This window comes from Tiliqua scincoides, chromosome 4 (assembly GCF_035046505.1).
Source record: "Tiliqua scincoides isolate rTilSci1 chromosome 4, rTilSci1.hap2, whole genome shotgun sequence".
NCBI classification, from domain to species: Eukaryota; Metazoa; Chordata; class Lepidosauria; order Squamata; family Scincidae; genus Tiliqua; species Tiliqua scincoides.
The window spans coordinates 221,932,113-221,949,436 of NC_089824.1; the positions used below are offsets into that span (position 1 = coordinate 221,932,113).

Sequence of the window (17,324 nt, forward strand, 5' to 3'; positions counted from 1 at the left end):
CTAATCACTCCTTTCCCTCTCTTCATATAGGCCTCCTCAAAAGCATTGCACGAACTCTAAGAAGGAAGGAGCCTGTCACTTCTCCAGCCTCTTGGTGCTCAACCAAGCTTAAACAATGGTGTTCCTGCCCATTGAGCCTGGCTTGATTCCAAGGCTGCTGAATCATATCTCAGGGCAGTGATGGGACACCCCTCCCAGAGCCCAAACCCAGAATAACTTGTTGATGAAATCCACAGCTCCTCAGTCGCATTTGCTCAGCTCAGCTACTGGCTTTGAAATTCCTGGTGGGGTGAGAGAGAGAGAGAAGCCTCTGTCACTTGTCAGAACCTCTGCGGTGAGAGCCCCGGGGAGCCAAGAGTTCAGCAGGGGTGGCTCAGTCCTCTGGTTTCTGTTTGTTTGAATTCCCGTCTCTTTCAGGCTGGAGAGCTGGGCAGCAGAATGGAGTGTCCTTTGAACGGAGGCCAAGAGGAACAGGTGGCCCCAAAGGCAGAGCGTGGCGGGCTCATAACTGCCTGAGTCCTGGGGTAAAAGATACTTCTCTCTCCCCGCACCTAATCCAGCTCCATTACGCCAAGTATAGAAGGGAGACAGCATTGCCCTCCTTGTAATACTGCGCCGACAGCCCCTGGTGACTGCAACGCAACGGTAGGTAGTCAGCCACTCGCCTCCGTTCCCCAAGGGTAGGAAGGGAAGGCCGACCTCTTCTCCCGCAGGACGACCGGGTTGGGCTGAGTTCTGGATGCTCCAGGCTCTTTTCTCAGCCTGCGTGTGGATTAGCCTGCAGGAATCCCTTGCACGGGCTTCTTAACAAGGGCTACCTGTCCAGGTAAATGCCATTTAAGTAGGGCATTTTCATGTAAGTAACAAGCAGAGGTGGCCCACCCCTGGGCAAGATCCAGGTGGCTGAGTGGAAGGCAGAGTGTGGGGCACAAGCCTGGGTCAGGGCACAGGGCTATGCAAGGGCACAGCTGGGGGTCTGTTCAGGGAGAGGCTGTTTAGATGTTCTTCCTCAGGAGCCTCGCATTCCTTGGGCAAGCCCTGAAATATGCCATGGCTCAAGGAGCCCCCCATAGGGGCTCTCGGGGTCTCCCCACAGTCCAAGTCAAACACTTTATTCATGAGATTGCTGTTGCTGGCAAATGTTTGGACAGGTGGTGGGTCAAGATCTTTCCGCTGGTGGCTATTTTCAACACCCTCCTGGGGCAAGACAGGGGAAATCTTGGCCTGCCTCTGCTGGCAGCAACAGGAAACAAACTCTTACTTTAGTTGTTGGAGTCATTTCCTCCACAGGCGTCTTCCACAGCACACCTGCCTGTTGTCTGGACTACACAGTTTGGGTGCCAGGCCCAAGTGGCTGAACTAGATGGCCTTTGGGGGTTCCTTCCAGTACTATGAGTCTAATGCGGCCCGGTTTCTTGGGAAGCAGCCCATGCTGGCTCCATGCGCGTCTCTCCGAACTCCTGCGCTTTGAGAGACTTTGCTGGGGCCATCTAAATGAAGGAAAAGTAATTTGAATTAGACAGAGCCTGGAAAAAAAAAAAAGAAATGAAAGAGGAGTTTAAGGGGATTTTGTGTAAACCTGGGGGGGGGGGGTCACCTGTAAATGGACTTGGAGCTTGTAGGAAGTTGGAGCATCTCTTTCTTGTACCTTTTGTGGGTGGGTGTTTTACAGGACTATGCTGAAATTGCAGTTGGGGCTTTCTGGAAAGGGTGTAATTTCAGGTCAATCCAGAAGCAAAGGGAGTCAATGAAAATTAGGGACACTTCCAGCCAGACTGCAAGTTTGAATTGCTTTCAGTGATCAAAGTTAGCCAATGAAAGCAATAGCTCATTAACTGGTGGGGCCCATTTTTAATCAACCCTGCTGCAGGCCAAGGAACACACTTGCTTTATTTTTTATTTTTTTTGAACTAATTTTCTTCTAGTTTGTGGCTGTAGCAAGGAATGGAAAAAGGCTAGACTAATAATTATGGACAGCCTTTCCCTCTAGTTATGAGCGAATTGTAAATCATCTCACTCTTCTTCAATATTTTAAAGGGGAAAGGCCTGGTAGTAAAATTCTTGTAATGTACGCATTCAATGGATTGACATTAAATACGGAATTTATGAATTTTTTTGTGAAATGCAAATTTATTTTGAATTTTATTAATTGTTCAGCCTAACAGATTGTAATTATTAGCCACATCTTGTTGTATAGCCAAAGGCGTCACAATATCACAACAACAAATTATTATTACATATGTGTTAAATATTTATCTGTTAATATATATGGCACTTTACAGAGTTTCTTAAGCAAAATAGACAGGCCCTTGCTTCCAAGGAACTTATAGTTTAAATTCTGTAGGAGAAAAGACAGCAGAAGGAGGGGGCGAGGGACAACAGTAGCATATGGTGTACTTTTACTTAGTTACAATTGGGGATGAGTAGCAAAAGGGTGGTCCGTGAAAAGGCAGGCAATCAACCAAGTAAACATCCTGAATTTGTTCAAGTAAGAGGCACTTGAGAAGTGTGGTGCTTGGGCAGTTGCTGGAGGAATCATGACTGTGGGGTTCTTTAATCCCAGAAAACTGAACCGGGAGACATGTGTGTGGCCAATACACGCAGTCCTTGGTGGAATTTTTCTATGGTGCAAAGGGAGCAGCTCTCCTGATGGACACCCTCCTTCCTTGTCGCAGCTGCCTCCGGATGGATGACAGGCCTGGTTAGCAAGAATGATGCCAAGATTTCTCACGCTTGGCACAGCCTCAGGGCTCTCTATGCAGTTGAGTACGTCTACTTGTTGATTTGTTGTTGTGGTCATTCCAGATAAAGGAGCAAAGACAAGAGCCTCCAAATGGCATTCAGTTGATACTGAGTCTGCATGCTGTGGGTGGGGCAGGGGGAGCAAACTCTACCCACTCTGGAAAGAAGAGTGCTGTGCAATCCAAAAGCCACCCTCGTACATCTCTGAACATTATTCGGAGAACATAAAGTCATCCATATCCATTACTTGTTCCCAGTGGTGTAGCGAGAGGGGGTGCAAAGCGGTAAGTTTTGCAGGGAGCCTTACCACAGCGTGCAAGGGGCCCCTCCCCTTCGGAGCCATTCCAGGCTGTAGAAGCAAAATGGAGGCATATGCCTGGAATGGCTCCAAAGGGGAGGTGGAGGGGCTGCTTGCAAGCTGTGGTAAGGCTCCCTGCAAAACTTAGTGCTTTTCACCCCCTCTAGCTACGCCACTGCTTGCTCCTTTGGATAATTCAGTCGCCCAGTCATGCTCATGATTTGAATGGCTATTGAGCATTCTGGGAGACAGTCTCACCCACGCTTTAAACCTGTATCGAGAGGGGAAATTGGATCCTCCTCATCCACACTCATAATTGTGAATGGGTAGCCAGGGCAGAAATGATAACTGGTTAATTCAGAGTAAATGGCTGTGAGCCCAGGGTGCCTGGGTGCACGTGTGTAATGTCTGAGACGAGGGTGGAAGAGTCATCAAGACGGTGGCATAGCTGGAGGGGGGCGGAGCACCCAGTCTGGCAGGGAGTGGGCAAGTGGCCCCTCCCTTCGGAGCCATTCCCAGTGGGGGGAGCAAAACGGAGCCATACGGCCTGATCCAGCAGGGCTCTTCTGATGTTCTTATGAGTGTCCCCCAGGGGAACGTTTGTCCAGGCAAAATGGCACAATGACTGAGATGAAGAAGATGAAGTCACTTCCTGAAATGATCAGGGATTGTAAAGCAACAGCAGGGGGTCTTCATGAATTGCGTGGGGCAGGTGGAAACAGGGCCCTTCCTGTCCCTTTGCAGCTGCATCCAAACAGTTGCTGCTTCTCTGACCACCTCCCCCAATGTGCTTCCCCAAGGAATCTCCCTGCTCTATGTATACCACTTGCATCACCCCTCAGAGACCTGTGCTTGCCACTGGGAGATGGGATTGCTTTGTGGAGCATGAACTTGGAAAGAGGCAAGGACATGCTGGGATGCCTCTTGGCGCATCTCCATTGGAACCAAATGTTCAGGAGGAGGAGACGACGGCATTCTCCGTACCACATCAGAATGCGCAGAATGCTGCTGGTTGGGAAGCTCTTCCTTGTCAGCTCGCTCCACTCCATAATGGAAAGCGAGGACATCAGTATTGACAGGTGTGGCTGGGTTGTATAAATGTCTGAGGCTTCCATTCTAAACACACCAACCTGGAGATAAGTCCCACAATTGGGCTTACTTCTGAGTAGACATGCATAGGATGGGGCCATCGATCTTGTAAATTTCCTCTCTGAGAAGTTAAAAGCAATGATTAAGATCACCAAGAACTGACAAAAATACTGCTGCATTAATTTCTATTCCTTGCAATCTTCAAAATCCATTCCTTGATTTTATTTTTGTTGTTTGTCGTACTAAGGAGAAGAGTGTGACCCTATTGACCAGCCATTGCTTTGTGTCTCGTGCAGGAGCTGGGCTGAAAGGGTCCTTGACTTTGTGAGTCTCTGCTGGGCACACAACAGCCAGGGAGGCTGGTCTTGGAGTCCGCGAGGATGGAGAAGGATGGAGATACTTGCACTGCCCATGATACTGGAGGGGGAGAAGAAGCCCCTGCAGCAGGCCCCACAGACGAAACAAAAGCCAATCCGGAAAAGCAGGACTGTGTCGTGGCAGGAGGAGAAAGCCCAGCTCAAGCGACGCTGGCACCACAGAGCCAAGACCACCCTGCGGAGCTGGGCCACACCATGGCAGGAGGAGAGAGCCTGGGTGATGCAAAGGCCGTGGAGCAGAGCCAAAGCCAACCTAAGGAGCCGGACCATGTTGTGGCAGGAGGAGGGAGCCCTGTTGAAACAGGGGTTGTGAAGCAGAGCCAAGACCACCCTGTGGCAGGAGGAGAGAGCCCAAGTGACACCAAGGGAGTGGAGGAGAGCCCTGACCACCCCCAAGACACCCAGCAGAAGCAAGTTCCCCTTCAACAGAGCTTCAGCTGTCCAGCAACCTTGCCCAGGTAACACTTCTGCCCCTGCAACCGTCTCTCTGGTACAACTTTTGGGGTGCCAAAAGAGACTTGGCTGTAGGGTTGCCACTGTCCACTTGCAGGTTGAGTTTGGAAATTGCTGCAGATTTTTAAATGACTGAGTTTTGGAACTGAGCTCCAAAACACTATCACACAAAACTGCAAGGACAGAGGCAAGGTCTTGAGAGGGGGAAGACAGGTTCCTACACACAAGTTGCCAAGTCGCTTTGGTGAAGCTGTCTGCGTGAACCCCATACATAGCTCTGTGTCACTGCTGCATACACTAGGAAGCTGTGGCCGTAGCTTGGTTTTCCAGGTCATGCAAATGTCGCAGGTGACATGCGTGTAAGATCCTTATGAAGATTGTTATATCACTTTTGAACAGAAGATAAACCATAGTGCAGTTAACATTACAAACAGCCCAATCCTATCTATCTTCCCCTCCTCACCAGTGCAGCTGTGCCACTGGAGCACATGCTACACCCTGCAGGGGGGAAGTCTTGGATGCCTTCTCCAAGTGGGGCACATTTGTTCGCTTGCCTGTGTGTGTGTGTGTGGGGGGGGCCTTTGTTGCCCTGCTGATTCTACTTGGATCTGCTTTGGCAACTTTGCAGACACGAATCTGAGTGGACTGGGGAAGATGGATCAAAGCCAGGATGGGGTAAGGTATCAGCAGGAACATGTGGTGGATGGCGAGGCAGGTGAGGCACAGCCTACCCACCAGAGTCCTTCGAAAAGCGCTGCCACGTGCACTCCATGCGTGGGTTGTGTGTGCTTGCACATCTCACATGTGGCAGCGCTTTTCGAAGGACTCCAGTGGGGAGGCTCTACCTCACCTGCCTCCCCACCCACTGCACATCTCTGGATATCAGTGGCACTGCTGTCACCAATACCACCCCCTTGTCAGCCTTGACACACACCCCTCCCTGCCCTGGTCTCCGCCCTGTTCCTGCACATCCCAGTCCTGTTCCGTCCACCCCTTCCTCTGGCTGGCTAGCACCAGGGCATCTTTGGAGGCTGCCAGTACACAGCTGCAGCCATTTGCTGCTTGCAGCTGTGGTGGCCTAGCTGAGTAGAATGACATTCACCTTGGGCCACTTTTTGGGCATTTGGTGGGTCACTGTGGCCTACACAGAGCCCTACAGGTAGACCACAGCTGCGATACAAGGACATCTGCAAGAGGGATCTGAAGGCCTTAGGGATGGACCTCAACAAGTGGGAAACCCTGGCCTCTGAGCGGCCCGCTTGGAGGCAGGCTGTGCAGCATGGCCTCTCCCAGTTTGAAGAGACACTTGGCCAACAGACTGAGGCAAAGAAGGAAGGCCCATAGCTAGGGAGACAGACCAGGGACAGACAGACCAGAGACCCTTCCCCCAAGGGCTCACTGACTGTCATACATGATGACCTGCAGGTGGGATCCACACAAAACTGTACTCATGGTAAGTTGATGATGGCGGTCCGAGGACAGCCTGGAGCTTGTTCCTACTCCCCTTCCTTCTACCACCAGAGGGGAAGGAGGCCTCTGAGGGTGTGTTCTCTGTTCTCTTGTTCAAACTATGACAAGGTGTTAAAACCTAAGAAGAGCCTGCTTGAGGAATCCTTTTTCTAGTAGTGACAGCAAGATGCACCTGGGAGGCTCACAAACAGGCCACAAAGGCAACGGCTCCCCCGGCATTTGTCCCTAGAGCTGTGCTGCCTCTATATGCAGAGGTCCAGTTGGCTAATAGCCACCCATGAGTTTGCCTCGAAGGCCCTGCTCCAGCTGAACTGCTGAACTGCTAAGCAACTAGTCACATGCAGAATGGCCTATCGGAGAAGTGCAAAAATTCTGTGATAGTTCAGAGTGTCCTAAAAATTTGTGAACAGGGACCGTGAAAGACTAAGCCCCCCAAGCCCTCCCAATGCCACAGTGATTTTTGATCTGGATCTGAATGTAGGTAGTATGTGGAACATTTTTGAAATGTGGATGAAGAACTTGTTCGATAATCCTCAGTTGGCATTTGGAGGAATTCAGGTTTTATTTACATGTGCCAGATGTACCCGTAACAGGGGGCCAGGAAATCTTCCGAATAAGAGGAGGTGCTGAACACAGAACGGTTTTATCTCAAGGGAGGGTTTCATACCAAGGTCTTTCTCTGTGTACAGCCACTGCTGTAGAACCCTCCTTGCCCTGTTGACCCCGATGAACATACTGGAGTGGAGTTTGAGTCTGACTTTCCTAGGACCTTAAACACTGGTCTGGAGGGGGGATGGCTCTTCCCTTCGAAGCCGTTCTGGCCGCTAGAGCAAAACGGAGGCTCCCGCTGCCGGGAATGGCTCCGAGGAGGAGGGGACACATGCACAGCATGGCCTGCAGAACTTAGTGCTTTGCACCCCCTCTAGCTATGCTACTGCTCTCAAGCAAAAGGGTTATCCAAAAGGGATAAAATTCTTGTGAAATCTCTTTGGGAAGAGAAATAAGTAGAGGTGTGATTTTTTTTTTTTTGTGAGAACACCACTTTCTGCACTTCTCATTTTTGTATCAAAACAAAACAAAAACCCCATCATTTGCAAAAAGCAAAACAAAAAAACCCTAGGAAATCTGAGAAAAAATAAAAAATAAGTAATGGGCTGGATGTGGGGTGCATGGGAAATGTCTGTGGCTGTATCTGCTGACACTGTACTACCTTTATCACTCACCTAGTACACTTTTAAAGTGATTATAATTTATAACTATAATTTAGAAAAATGACCCCTTGTAATAAAAACACATAACACTGCTTTCTGAACTTTTCCTCCATGGGAAAAAAACAAAATCTGAGATAAAATAAAAAAGGTTTAAGAACACCTCTAAGATACAGGCTTAAATTTTTAATATACCGGAATATATTTAATTAAAAATAAGTCTTTTCCTTATGATCAAAATATTAGCGAACAGTGCTTTAAAGCAAGTAGATAGTACAGTATATGATCCCAGAGAAATTAAATAGGAGATATTCTTCCTATAACATTAAGAACTAGAAATGGAAGAATGGGATTGTGCAAAGAGCAATTGTATAAAAAGAAGAGATGCCATATTAAAAAATAACATGCTGGTAAGTTAAATTGGTGTGAGATTCTCTTTTGCTCCTTTAATCCTATACAAAGAATATTCCTAAAGAATATGTGCTGCTAATCTCTGAAATGTTAGTCATGGCAAAGAATTCTTTGGCATCCCAAAGAATCTCCTCTATGGAGAACTCGTGCAAGGAAAGCGCCCTACAGGTAGACCACAGCTGCGATACAAGGACATCTGCAGGAGGGATCTGAAGGCCTTAGGAGTGGACCTCAACAGGTGGGAAACCCTGGCCTCTGAGCGGCCCGCTTGGAGGCAGGCTGTGCAGCATGGCCTTTCCCAGTTTGAAGAGACACTTTGCCAACAGTCTGAGGCAAAGAGGCAAAGAAGGAAGGCCCATAGCCAGGGAGACAGACCAGCAACAGACTGCACTTGCTCCCGGTGTGGAAGGGATTGTCACTCCCGGATTGGCCTTTTCAGCCACACTAGACGCTGTGTCAGAACCACCTTTCAGAGCGCGATACCATAGTCTTTCGAGACTGAAGGTTGCCAATACAATACAATAGTCATGGCAATAATCAGTTACACCAAATCCTAGAAATTGACAGTCCAACCCAAACTCATAAGAAGAGCCCCACTGGATCAGGCCATAGGCCCATCTAGTCCAGCTTCCTGTATCTCACAGCGGCCCACCAAATGTCCCAGGGAGCACACCAGATAACAAGAAGACCTGCAAGGCCTCCTGGGAATTGTAGTTTAAGAACATAAGAACAGCCCCACTGGATCAGGCCCTAGGCCCATCTAGTCCAGCTTCCTGTATCTCACAGTGGCCCACCAAATGTCCCAGGGAGCATACCAGATAACAAGAAGACCTGCAAGGCCTCCTGGGAATTGTAGTTTAAGAACATAAGAACAGCCCCACTGGATCAGGCCATAGGCCCATCTAGTCCAGCTTCCTGTATCTCACAGCGGCCCACCAAATGCCCCAGGGAGCATACCAGATAACAAGAAGACCTGCTAGGCTTCCTGGGAATTGTAGTTAAGAACATAAGAACAGCCCCACTGGATCAGGCCATAGGCCCATCTAGTCCAGCTTCCTGTATCTCACAGCGGCCCACCAAATGCCCCAGGGAGCACACCAGATAACAAGAAGACCTGCAAGGCTTCCTGGGAATTGTAGTTAAGAACATAAGAACAGCCCCACTGGATCAGGCCCTAGGCCCATCTAGTCCAGCTTCCTGTATCTCACAGCGGCCCACCAAATGCCCCAGGGAGCACACCAGATAACAAGAAGACCTGCAAGGCTTCCTGGGAATTGTAGTTAAGAACATAAGAACAGCCCCACTGGATCAGGCCATAGGCCCATCTAGTCCAGCTTCCTGTATCTCACAGCGGCCCACCAAATGCCCCAGGGAGCGCACCAGATAACCTCATCCTGGTGCCTGACGTGTGGCGACTCCCTGTGTGGCGACGCAGTAAAGCCAGCACGGCACCTGCTGTATACCACAGGGGAGTTTTTGGCACCCGTTTGTTCCCTTGACTTTGGGTAAACCCTTACTGTGCCACCAGGTCTACTTGGGCCTGTGCCAGCTCTATACCTGGCACAAGCCCCCGTGGATCTGGGTCAGGGAACTGAGTTGGGAAGGGAGTTTGGATGCAGTGGACACAGCTGCCCCCAAACCCACTGCCTTCCTGGTCCTGATCTGCTCTCCTTCCCGCCCCTGTTCTGCCCAGCCCCACCTTTCTCCCACTCCCTATGTATGGGCACCAGGGCCAGTGGGTGTCCAGAGTCCACTTGTGTGTGGAACCAGCTGCTTGCAGCAGTGGCCAGGCCTTGTGGTCCGATATGTTGCCTTTGGTGACAGCTGGAAAACACCTAGCGCCACTAGAACATGTGTTCTGGTGGCCTTGGGACTGATAGGATTACACCCTGAGTGGGTCTCCAAGTGAGAGTGAATGGGAGGCAGGGCTGCCCGTGTGGTTGTGCACTACTCGAGCGTGCCACATATAAGGGGGCACCACATGCGCTGCCTCCGATGCATTCTCGGCATCACCTGGCAGGACAAAGTTCCTAACAACACAGTCCTGGAACGTGCTGGAATCCCTAGCATGTATGCACTGCTGAAACAGAGATGCCTGCGTTGGCTTGGTCATGTCGTGAGAATGGATGATGGCCGGATCCCAAAGGATCTCCTCTATGGAGAACTCGTGCAAGGAAAGCGCCCTACAGGTAGACCACAGCTGCGATACAAGGACATCTGCAAGAGGCATCTGAAGGCCTTAGGAGTGGACCTCAACAAGTGGGAAACCCTGGCCTCTGAGCGGCCCGCTTAGAGGCAGGCTGTGCAGCATGGCCTTTCCCAGTTTGAAGAGACACTTGGCCAACAGTCTGAGGCTAAGAGGCAAAGAAGGAAGGCCCATAGCCAGGGAGACAGACCAGGGACAGACTGCACTTGCTCCTGGTGTGGAAGGGATTGTCACTCCCGAATCGGCCTTTTCAGCCACACTAGACGCTGTTCCAGAACCACCTTTCAGAGCGCGATACCATAGTCTTTCGAGACTGAAGGTTGCCAACTACAGTAACTACAGTATTCATGTAGGAAGCAGGAGGAATCCTGGGAGCATTACTATCAGTGGGGAGGAAAGGGGGCCTTATCTACTGGCACAAAGGTACCATATAGGCTAGAGGCAGCCTTGATGGGAGGAAAAATCGTCACTTCTGATGCTGTATTTATCTGATTTGAATGGAAAATTCATTTGTCCGTCTGTTTCATTGAGTTTCCCTTGTAATGTAAATCGTAGAGTAAAATCCTGCATGTAAAAATGAAAGCCAGGCTGACTGACTGATGAGGCTGGCTGATCCCGTCATCTCTTGTGCCAACAACCACCCCTAAAATGCATCTCCTAATACAAATACCAAGCTGAAAGTTTGCAGCAGAGAACTTAGGAATCAGCACTGGGACATGAGAAGGACCAGCAGCGGCCACCAGTAACTTTGCCATGGACCAGCTCTGTGTCTGGGTGCTTGAGGAAGGGTGCTGTGATGCAGTGCCCCTCCCCTTGAAGCGTTTCTTAGGAGTATTTTGGAGATCTTAATTGCACCTCTGTGTTTCAGCCTGAAAGAAGTTCCTGAAGAGGGCTCAGCTGATCACGGAGAGCAGAAGTCTCTGGAGCCACCGGCCTTCAGCCCTCCACTACCCAAAGAACCTACTAAGCTTGTGCCTGACCAGGTGCAGGAACCAGCAGGAGAACAGCCCAGCCCAGCCGGTCTGGAGGAAGAAAGGACCTTGCCAGAGACCTCTCCCTTAGCTCCAGAGGGCACAAGTGACTTTGCTGGGGCCAAGATTTCTACCAAGGAGTCCTGTCCGGCTGAGCAGAGGCCTCCAGAGGATGCAGCAACCCCAGGAGAAGTTGGGGCTCCCCTAGTGAAGGCCCCAACCAGCCCCTACCTCACTGAGGACCCTGGCAAAGAGGATCCATCTCTCATCTTGGGTAAGGTCACAGGGCCTTCAGCGTTGCTCCTTGGAAACAAGGTTGGCCCCATCTAGAGGCAACAGGGGTGGAGAAGAGGGCTGGTTGTCCTGGGCCCAGAATTCAATGTCCCAAGGATCTTGGTGCAAAGTAAAAATGCCATTGCCTAGCCCTGAAGGTTTTGAAGGGGGGCATGTGGCTGATGTTGCATTGATGCACCTTTGGGGGAACAGGGTTCTACGCAGACAGCTATTTAGTGAGCCTCACTAAAGTACTAAGTACACTTGCTTTATTCACACAAGCTGCAGGAATGGGGCAAAGCTGTTTGCAAGGAAAGGACACTTACCTGATTTATGAGTAGCCGCAAGGTCTGAGCGAATTGGTGATCTGGCCTTTCCATTACCTGTCATGACCTGGATGGAGGAACAAAAGGCTTGTCGACCAGGTTGGAGGAAAAAAGCCCAGACACTTTGCGTCGCTTCAGTGTCACTCTAATGAGCACAATCTGTTAATTGTGGCTGAGTTTGGACTGAAAAAACACATAGGAGTCGAGAATCGACTGGAAAGTGCCTGCGGGTGAGACCCCAGGTTAGCCCATCCAGTAGGCGGCAGTTCACCCCCAGAGGGGGTGGTGGTGGTGCAGTAAGTACTGCAGGTGCTGCAACAGAGCTGCCCCAAATTGCTCCAGTTGTGAATGGGAGGGACCACTTACACAGTGCTTTGCAGTGCCTGCAGTCCTTACTCTGCCACCCACCCCCTCTGGCTACACTACCGCACCCATCATTGCCTCAATGCAACATAATGTTTGCCGGCTGCAGTATTTATTTGTACTGGAATTCTGAAGAAGGTTTGTTTGAAAAGCTTCACCTTTGAGCTCTTAGCATGCTCTTGGCATCTGGCCTGGATGCCTTTAAAAGGGGATTGGACAAATTTCTAGAGGAAAAAAAAACCATCATGGGTTACAAGCCATGACGTGTATGTGCAACCTCCTGATTTTAGAAATGGGCTATGTCGGAATGCCAGCAGCAAGGGCATCTAGCTTTTTTGCCAAACAATCTGGATTCCACTGGGGTAGAATCTAAAAAGGTGCCCCTCTGCTGGCCAGCTCTCCCTTTTCCCTTTGCCTTGTACCGAGCCCAGGATTGTCTAGCCAAGAGCACTTTCTCTGGACATGTCCTGCCCCTAGCGACGTAGCTGAGGGGGGGCAGGGGGTACATTGTCCTGGGCACCACGCCTGGAGAGGGTGCCTCTCCCGCATGACTGATGATGCACCCAAGGTGAAAAAAGCAGCCTTCTGAGGCTCAGGGAGGCCGTCTTTCAGCCTCCCTACACCTCAGACCACCTCCTGGACGCAACTGGCTGTGATGGTGTGTGTGCATTAAATTTGATTTTGTAGAATTGGTGGGTGTTAAAAATTTTTGTGCCCCAGGGTGCCAGATGCCATAGACATGTCACTGCCTGCCACCCTCAGGGGGTCTGCATCCCAGGGGTGTGTGTTACCGCTGACCTCTGACCTCTCCCCCACAACAAGCATGAAACATCCCATAGTCAAGGGCCTGGCCTGCATGCTTTCTGGTTTCCATTTTTGCCTTTCCGATGTGCACCTGACTGGCTTGGGCCCCTGAGTCTGCCTGTCCAACAAACAGTATTTTGCCTCCGGTTACTGACCACTGCCTGATCGGATCCCCCCTCCCTGAACAGCTGGTGCCTTTGGCAAGGGTTTTGCTGAGCCCAGGGCTGAGAGAGTCCTGGGCTGGCAGCCTGAGGTATTGCAGGGGGAAACCTGGCAGGCCGCCCTGCATCTGGCACAACTCGCTTTCCCCCGCGCTGCTCCTGCCTGGACCAGAGGCCCTCTCCATGTGACGGCCGGCAGACAGGGCCAGGAACCAGAGAGCTGTGCATCAGGTGTTGTTGACCATTCGGCCGGGTGTGATGGATGAGACAGCAGGTCTTGTTGCTGGCTGACCTTGTGCTGTGCAGGGGGGTTATGCACAAGGCAATGCTGAGTGTGGTGGCGGCAGGTCGAGAAGGAGCAGGCTGTTCATGAAGTGCAGGAGACAAGGAGAGGATGGGGAGGTTACCATGGTTATTATGCATTAATTATATAGTACCTTAACATACAGTCAATAGATTGTCAACCCCATTGGAAATGAGACTATCTGCATATGGATACAAGGGGACATGATTGAGACATACAAAATTATGCAGGGGATGGACAGAGTGGATAGGGAGATGCTCTTTACACTCTCACATAACACCGGAACCAGGGGACATCCACTGAAATTGAGTGTTGGGAGAGTTAGAACAGACAAAAGAAAATATTTCTTTACTCAGCGTGTGGTTGGTCTGTGGAACTCCTTGCCACAGGATGTGGTGCTGGCGTCTAGCCTAGACGCCTTTAAAAGGGGACTGGACAAGTTTCTGGAGGAAAAATCCATTACGGGGTACAAGCCATGATGTGTATGTGCAACCTCCTGATTTTAGAAATGGGCTATGTCAGATGCAAGGGAGGGCACCAGGATGAGGTCTCTTGTTATCTGGTGTGCTCCCTGGGGCATTTGGTGGGCCGCTGTGAGATACAGGAAGCTGGACTAGATGGGCCTATGGCCTGACCCAGTGGGGCTGTTCTTATGTTCTTAACTACAATTCCCAGGAGGCCTTGCAGGTCTCTTGTTATCTGGTGTGCTCCCTGGGGCATTTGGTGGGCTGCTGTGAGATACAGGAAGCTGGACTAGATGGGCCATGGCCTGATCCAATGGGGCTGTTCTTATGTTCTTAACCACATCTTTCCTCCTTTATGTTCTTATGTTCTTAAGGGGGACAACAGCAGGAGGGGAGTGGGATGGAGGCAGGGGGCGTGTGTGGGATTCTTTCATTATGTGTACTTAGGCTTGGTGGCAGTAGGGAGTGTGGACTGCTAAGGCACGTGCCATAGGCAGGCTTCCTGGGAGAGCTGGGTTTTGAGAAGATGACGTTCACTCTCTGGAGGCAGCCGGGTGATTCCTGTTCAGGGCTGAGGATGTCCTGCAACTCCCCTGCGTGCTGGTGCCACCTGAAATCTGGTGCAGAATTCTGAGCCTTGACATTTCCAGCTTGTATTTGGTTAAAATGGGAGTTCCTCATCCTTATGAAATGCAAAATTCTGAGGACGTGTGAGCTGTGGCCAGCTGTCCCCAAGTTGAGTGACCAGTGATGAGTCGATTCAGGAGAAGACCGTTTCCTAGGTGAGTAGGAGATCAGAGTGGTGCTAGCAAGGGAAGGGGGCCCTACTCAGTACAGTGGTGTCACGACCCAGAATGCCGCCTGATGCCACCTGGGGTCTACCACATCCTGGCCATGCTCCTTGTGCAGTTCCTTCAGTTGCTCCCTCATCTGTGTGGTCCCTATAAATTGAGTTGGAAGTCCTGCTCCTCTGTGTTAGGAGAAACCTCACCTGGCACCAGGTGAGGAGGCGGGTGACCCACTTTCTGCTTGTGGATCAGTGCGGGTTGCATCTGTGGCGGGCTGGAGGGAGGCAGTGGTGGCAGCAGATTTGGTTGACCTTACCGCCCCCTTGCCCCCCCCCACTGCAGTCTCCTGCTGATGCAACCTGCCTCGCCAAATGGATAGGCTGCCCCTGCCTCTGGGGGGGGGGGCAGCCCCTGTTCTGCACCCAGAAGGCTCCGGGTTTGATCCCTGGTTGCATCTCCAACTGAAGGACCTCCTTTCATAGGGTTAGGAAAGAATTCTGGCTGAAGTCCCAAAGAACTGCTGCTGCCAGTCAGTGCATGAGATGCTGGGTCAGGCAGCAGCCCAATGGTGTGACTCTGTAGAAGGAAGCTCCACAGATGCTGTTGCTGTGGGGAAGGGCCACAATCCACGGGGACAATCTCTTGCACAAGCCTCACTGAAATGAAGAAGAGCTGGGGAAGGACCAGATTGTTGCTTCCGTGGGATTGCTCCCCCATATTAATTGGCATTTTCTGGCTCGGGCACCAAAGTGTCTGGAATGGTGTAGGGAAGTGTCAGGTGGTAATAAAGCAATAGGTCAGATGACACCTGGATGCTTTGGAAAGGGGCCTTGATCAAGACCTTGGAGGAAAAGAGATGGTGACAGGCAGCCATTAGCACCACACACTGACCAGGCAGGTCCCTGTGACTGGGTTTGAGAGATGGAACCGCACACTGAGTATATGTGGCAGAAGGGAGGAGGACTTGAACCCTGGACCTTCAAGTGCAAAATCGAGACCTCCCATCTCAGGCAGGGCCCTGGAATCTCTCTTCTTCTGAAACCTCCATGAAGAGAGACTATGAAGGGAGAGATGCTCTCAGCTGGAGAGGGAGGTAGAGAGGAGTATGCTGGGAGCAGGTGTCAGGTGGTCTTGAACAACTGGATGGAAGGGAGACGTGCAGACTCTGATGAGCAATGGAAGGTGTGCGAGAGCTGGCAGTGATGGGGCATTGGGAGCTGGGTGGCCAAAACAGAGGTGCTTGCGGAGCCCACATTTGCTACTGGCTCTCTGGTATATGCACACCTTGGGGCAAAGAAGGCCAAAACCTGCTTGCCAACAGGCGCCCTCGTGAGGCTTTCTGGAAGCGCCTCTGTGGTTTTGCCAGTAGGTGTCACCCTAAGAACATGCCTCGCAGACACCAGTGTCATGACACATCAGCCTGCCCCAGGCCCTGCAATTTTCTGGGTCGCCTGGGTGCAGGAGGGCATCACAGAGATGTCTGTCAGCAGCAGCCCCACCGGGTGGTCCGATGCTTTCTCCCTCCTCTCTTCCAGATGACACTCCTCCCCCACCCGCACCTTTCACCCACCGCATCATCCAGCTGAGAACTGGGGACTTCAAAGACTCGTTCAGCATCAACACGAAGGAGATGCTAGGAGGGTAAGATGCAGAGGGAGGCTCTGCCTTCTCGCCTGTGGCCCTTGGGCATCTAGTTGCTGACTGACTGGCTGGCTGGTTTTGCTTTTGTTTTTCTGATGCTGGTGAGGGTAGTGTATGTGTGAATCTATCCAGCTCTCTGTCTCGTTACATTGACAGTTTCATAGGCAGATCCAAGTCCCCGCCTGCAAGGAGCTTACAATCTAAAATAAGTACAGTAATGGAAAATACAGAGGGTGGGGGGAGACAAAATGTAGTTACACTGAGTCAAAACTTGGGTTATATTTAGGACTAAAGATTAAAGGGCAAAGCCAAAGACCAGCTGGAAAATGCAGGTTTTGAGGAAGGATGTGAAGGAGTTTCTTCCTGCCATGCCAATTCAACCTGTGTATCTCCCTTTCTCCCCACAGGGGGAAGTTTGGAGAAGTTCGTACGTGTAAGGTGAAGGAAACAGGCCTCAAACTTGCTGTGAAAATTATTAAGAAGCAGGGGCCAAAGGACAGGGTATGTCATGGGGGATTCCGCCTATACGGACAGTGGGGGTGGTACAATGGCCTGTCCTCCAACCCTTCAGGCATTCGCCTCTCTTTTGCTTCCCCAGTCCAGAATGGCTCCAAAGGGGAGAGACCGCTTGCATGCCAGAGAGACGGTGGGGCTCCCTGCAAAACTTAGTGCTTTGCACCCCCTCTAGCTATGCCATTGGCACCCAGCACTCTGGGGCTCCCCAAGATTTTGTGCACACACTGGTGAGGCTTCCCAACATTTCTTTCCTGATCCATAAGGGGCTTCAGAGTCTGAAAGGTTTGAGAACTGCTGCCGTTGAATATGCCCCTTATATATTTGACTGATATATATATTTCCCCCTGGGGGTTGGGGATAAGAATAGGCCCTCAGTTTGGCTGTACTTGTCATAAGAGGCGACTAAACAGCCACCGGGTAGGTGGGACTCATTAGCCTGGGAAGGCAGCTCATCTGAGA

General features: G+C 51.0%; 1 protein-coding gene across 2 annotated transcripts in view; it reads left to right on the forward strand.

The window, feature by feature from the left end:
- The first annotated feature begins 256 nt into the window (after window positions 1-256).
- MYLK2 (myosin light chain kinase 2) overlaps window positions 257-17,324 on the forward strand; it is a 31,186-nt gene continuing 14,118 nt past the window's right edge. The window contains exons 1-6 of one of the 2 annotated variants that reach the window (XM_066625922.1): window positions 257-334; window positions 418-645; window positions 4,426-4,964; window positions 11,123-11,499; window positions 16,244-16,349; window positions 16,757-16,850. In XM_066625922.1, coding sequence (XP_066482019.1) covers window positions 4,510-4,964; window positions 11,123-11,499; window positions 16,244-16,349; window positions 16,757-16,850 — 1,032 coding nt within the window. In that variant the 5' untranslated portion in view covers window positions 257-334; window positions 418-645; window positions 4,426-4,509. The other variant, XM_066625924.1, reaches the window with a different exon arrangement.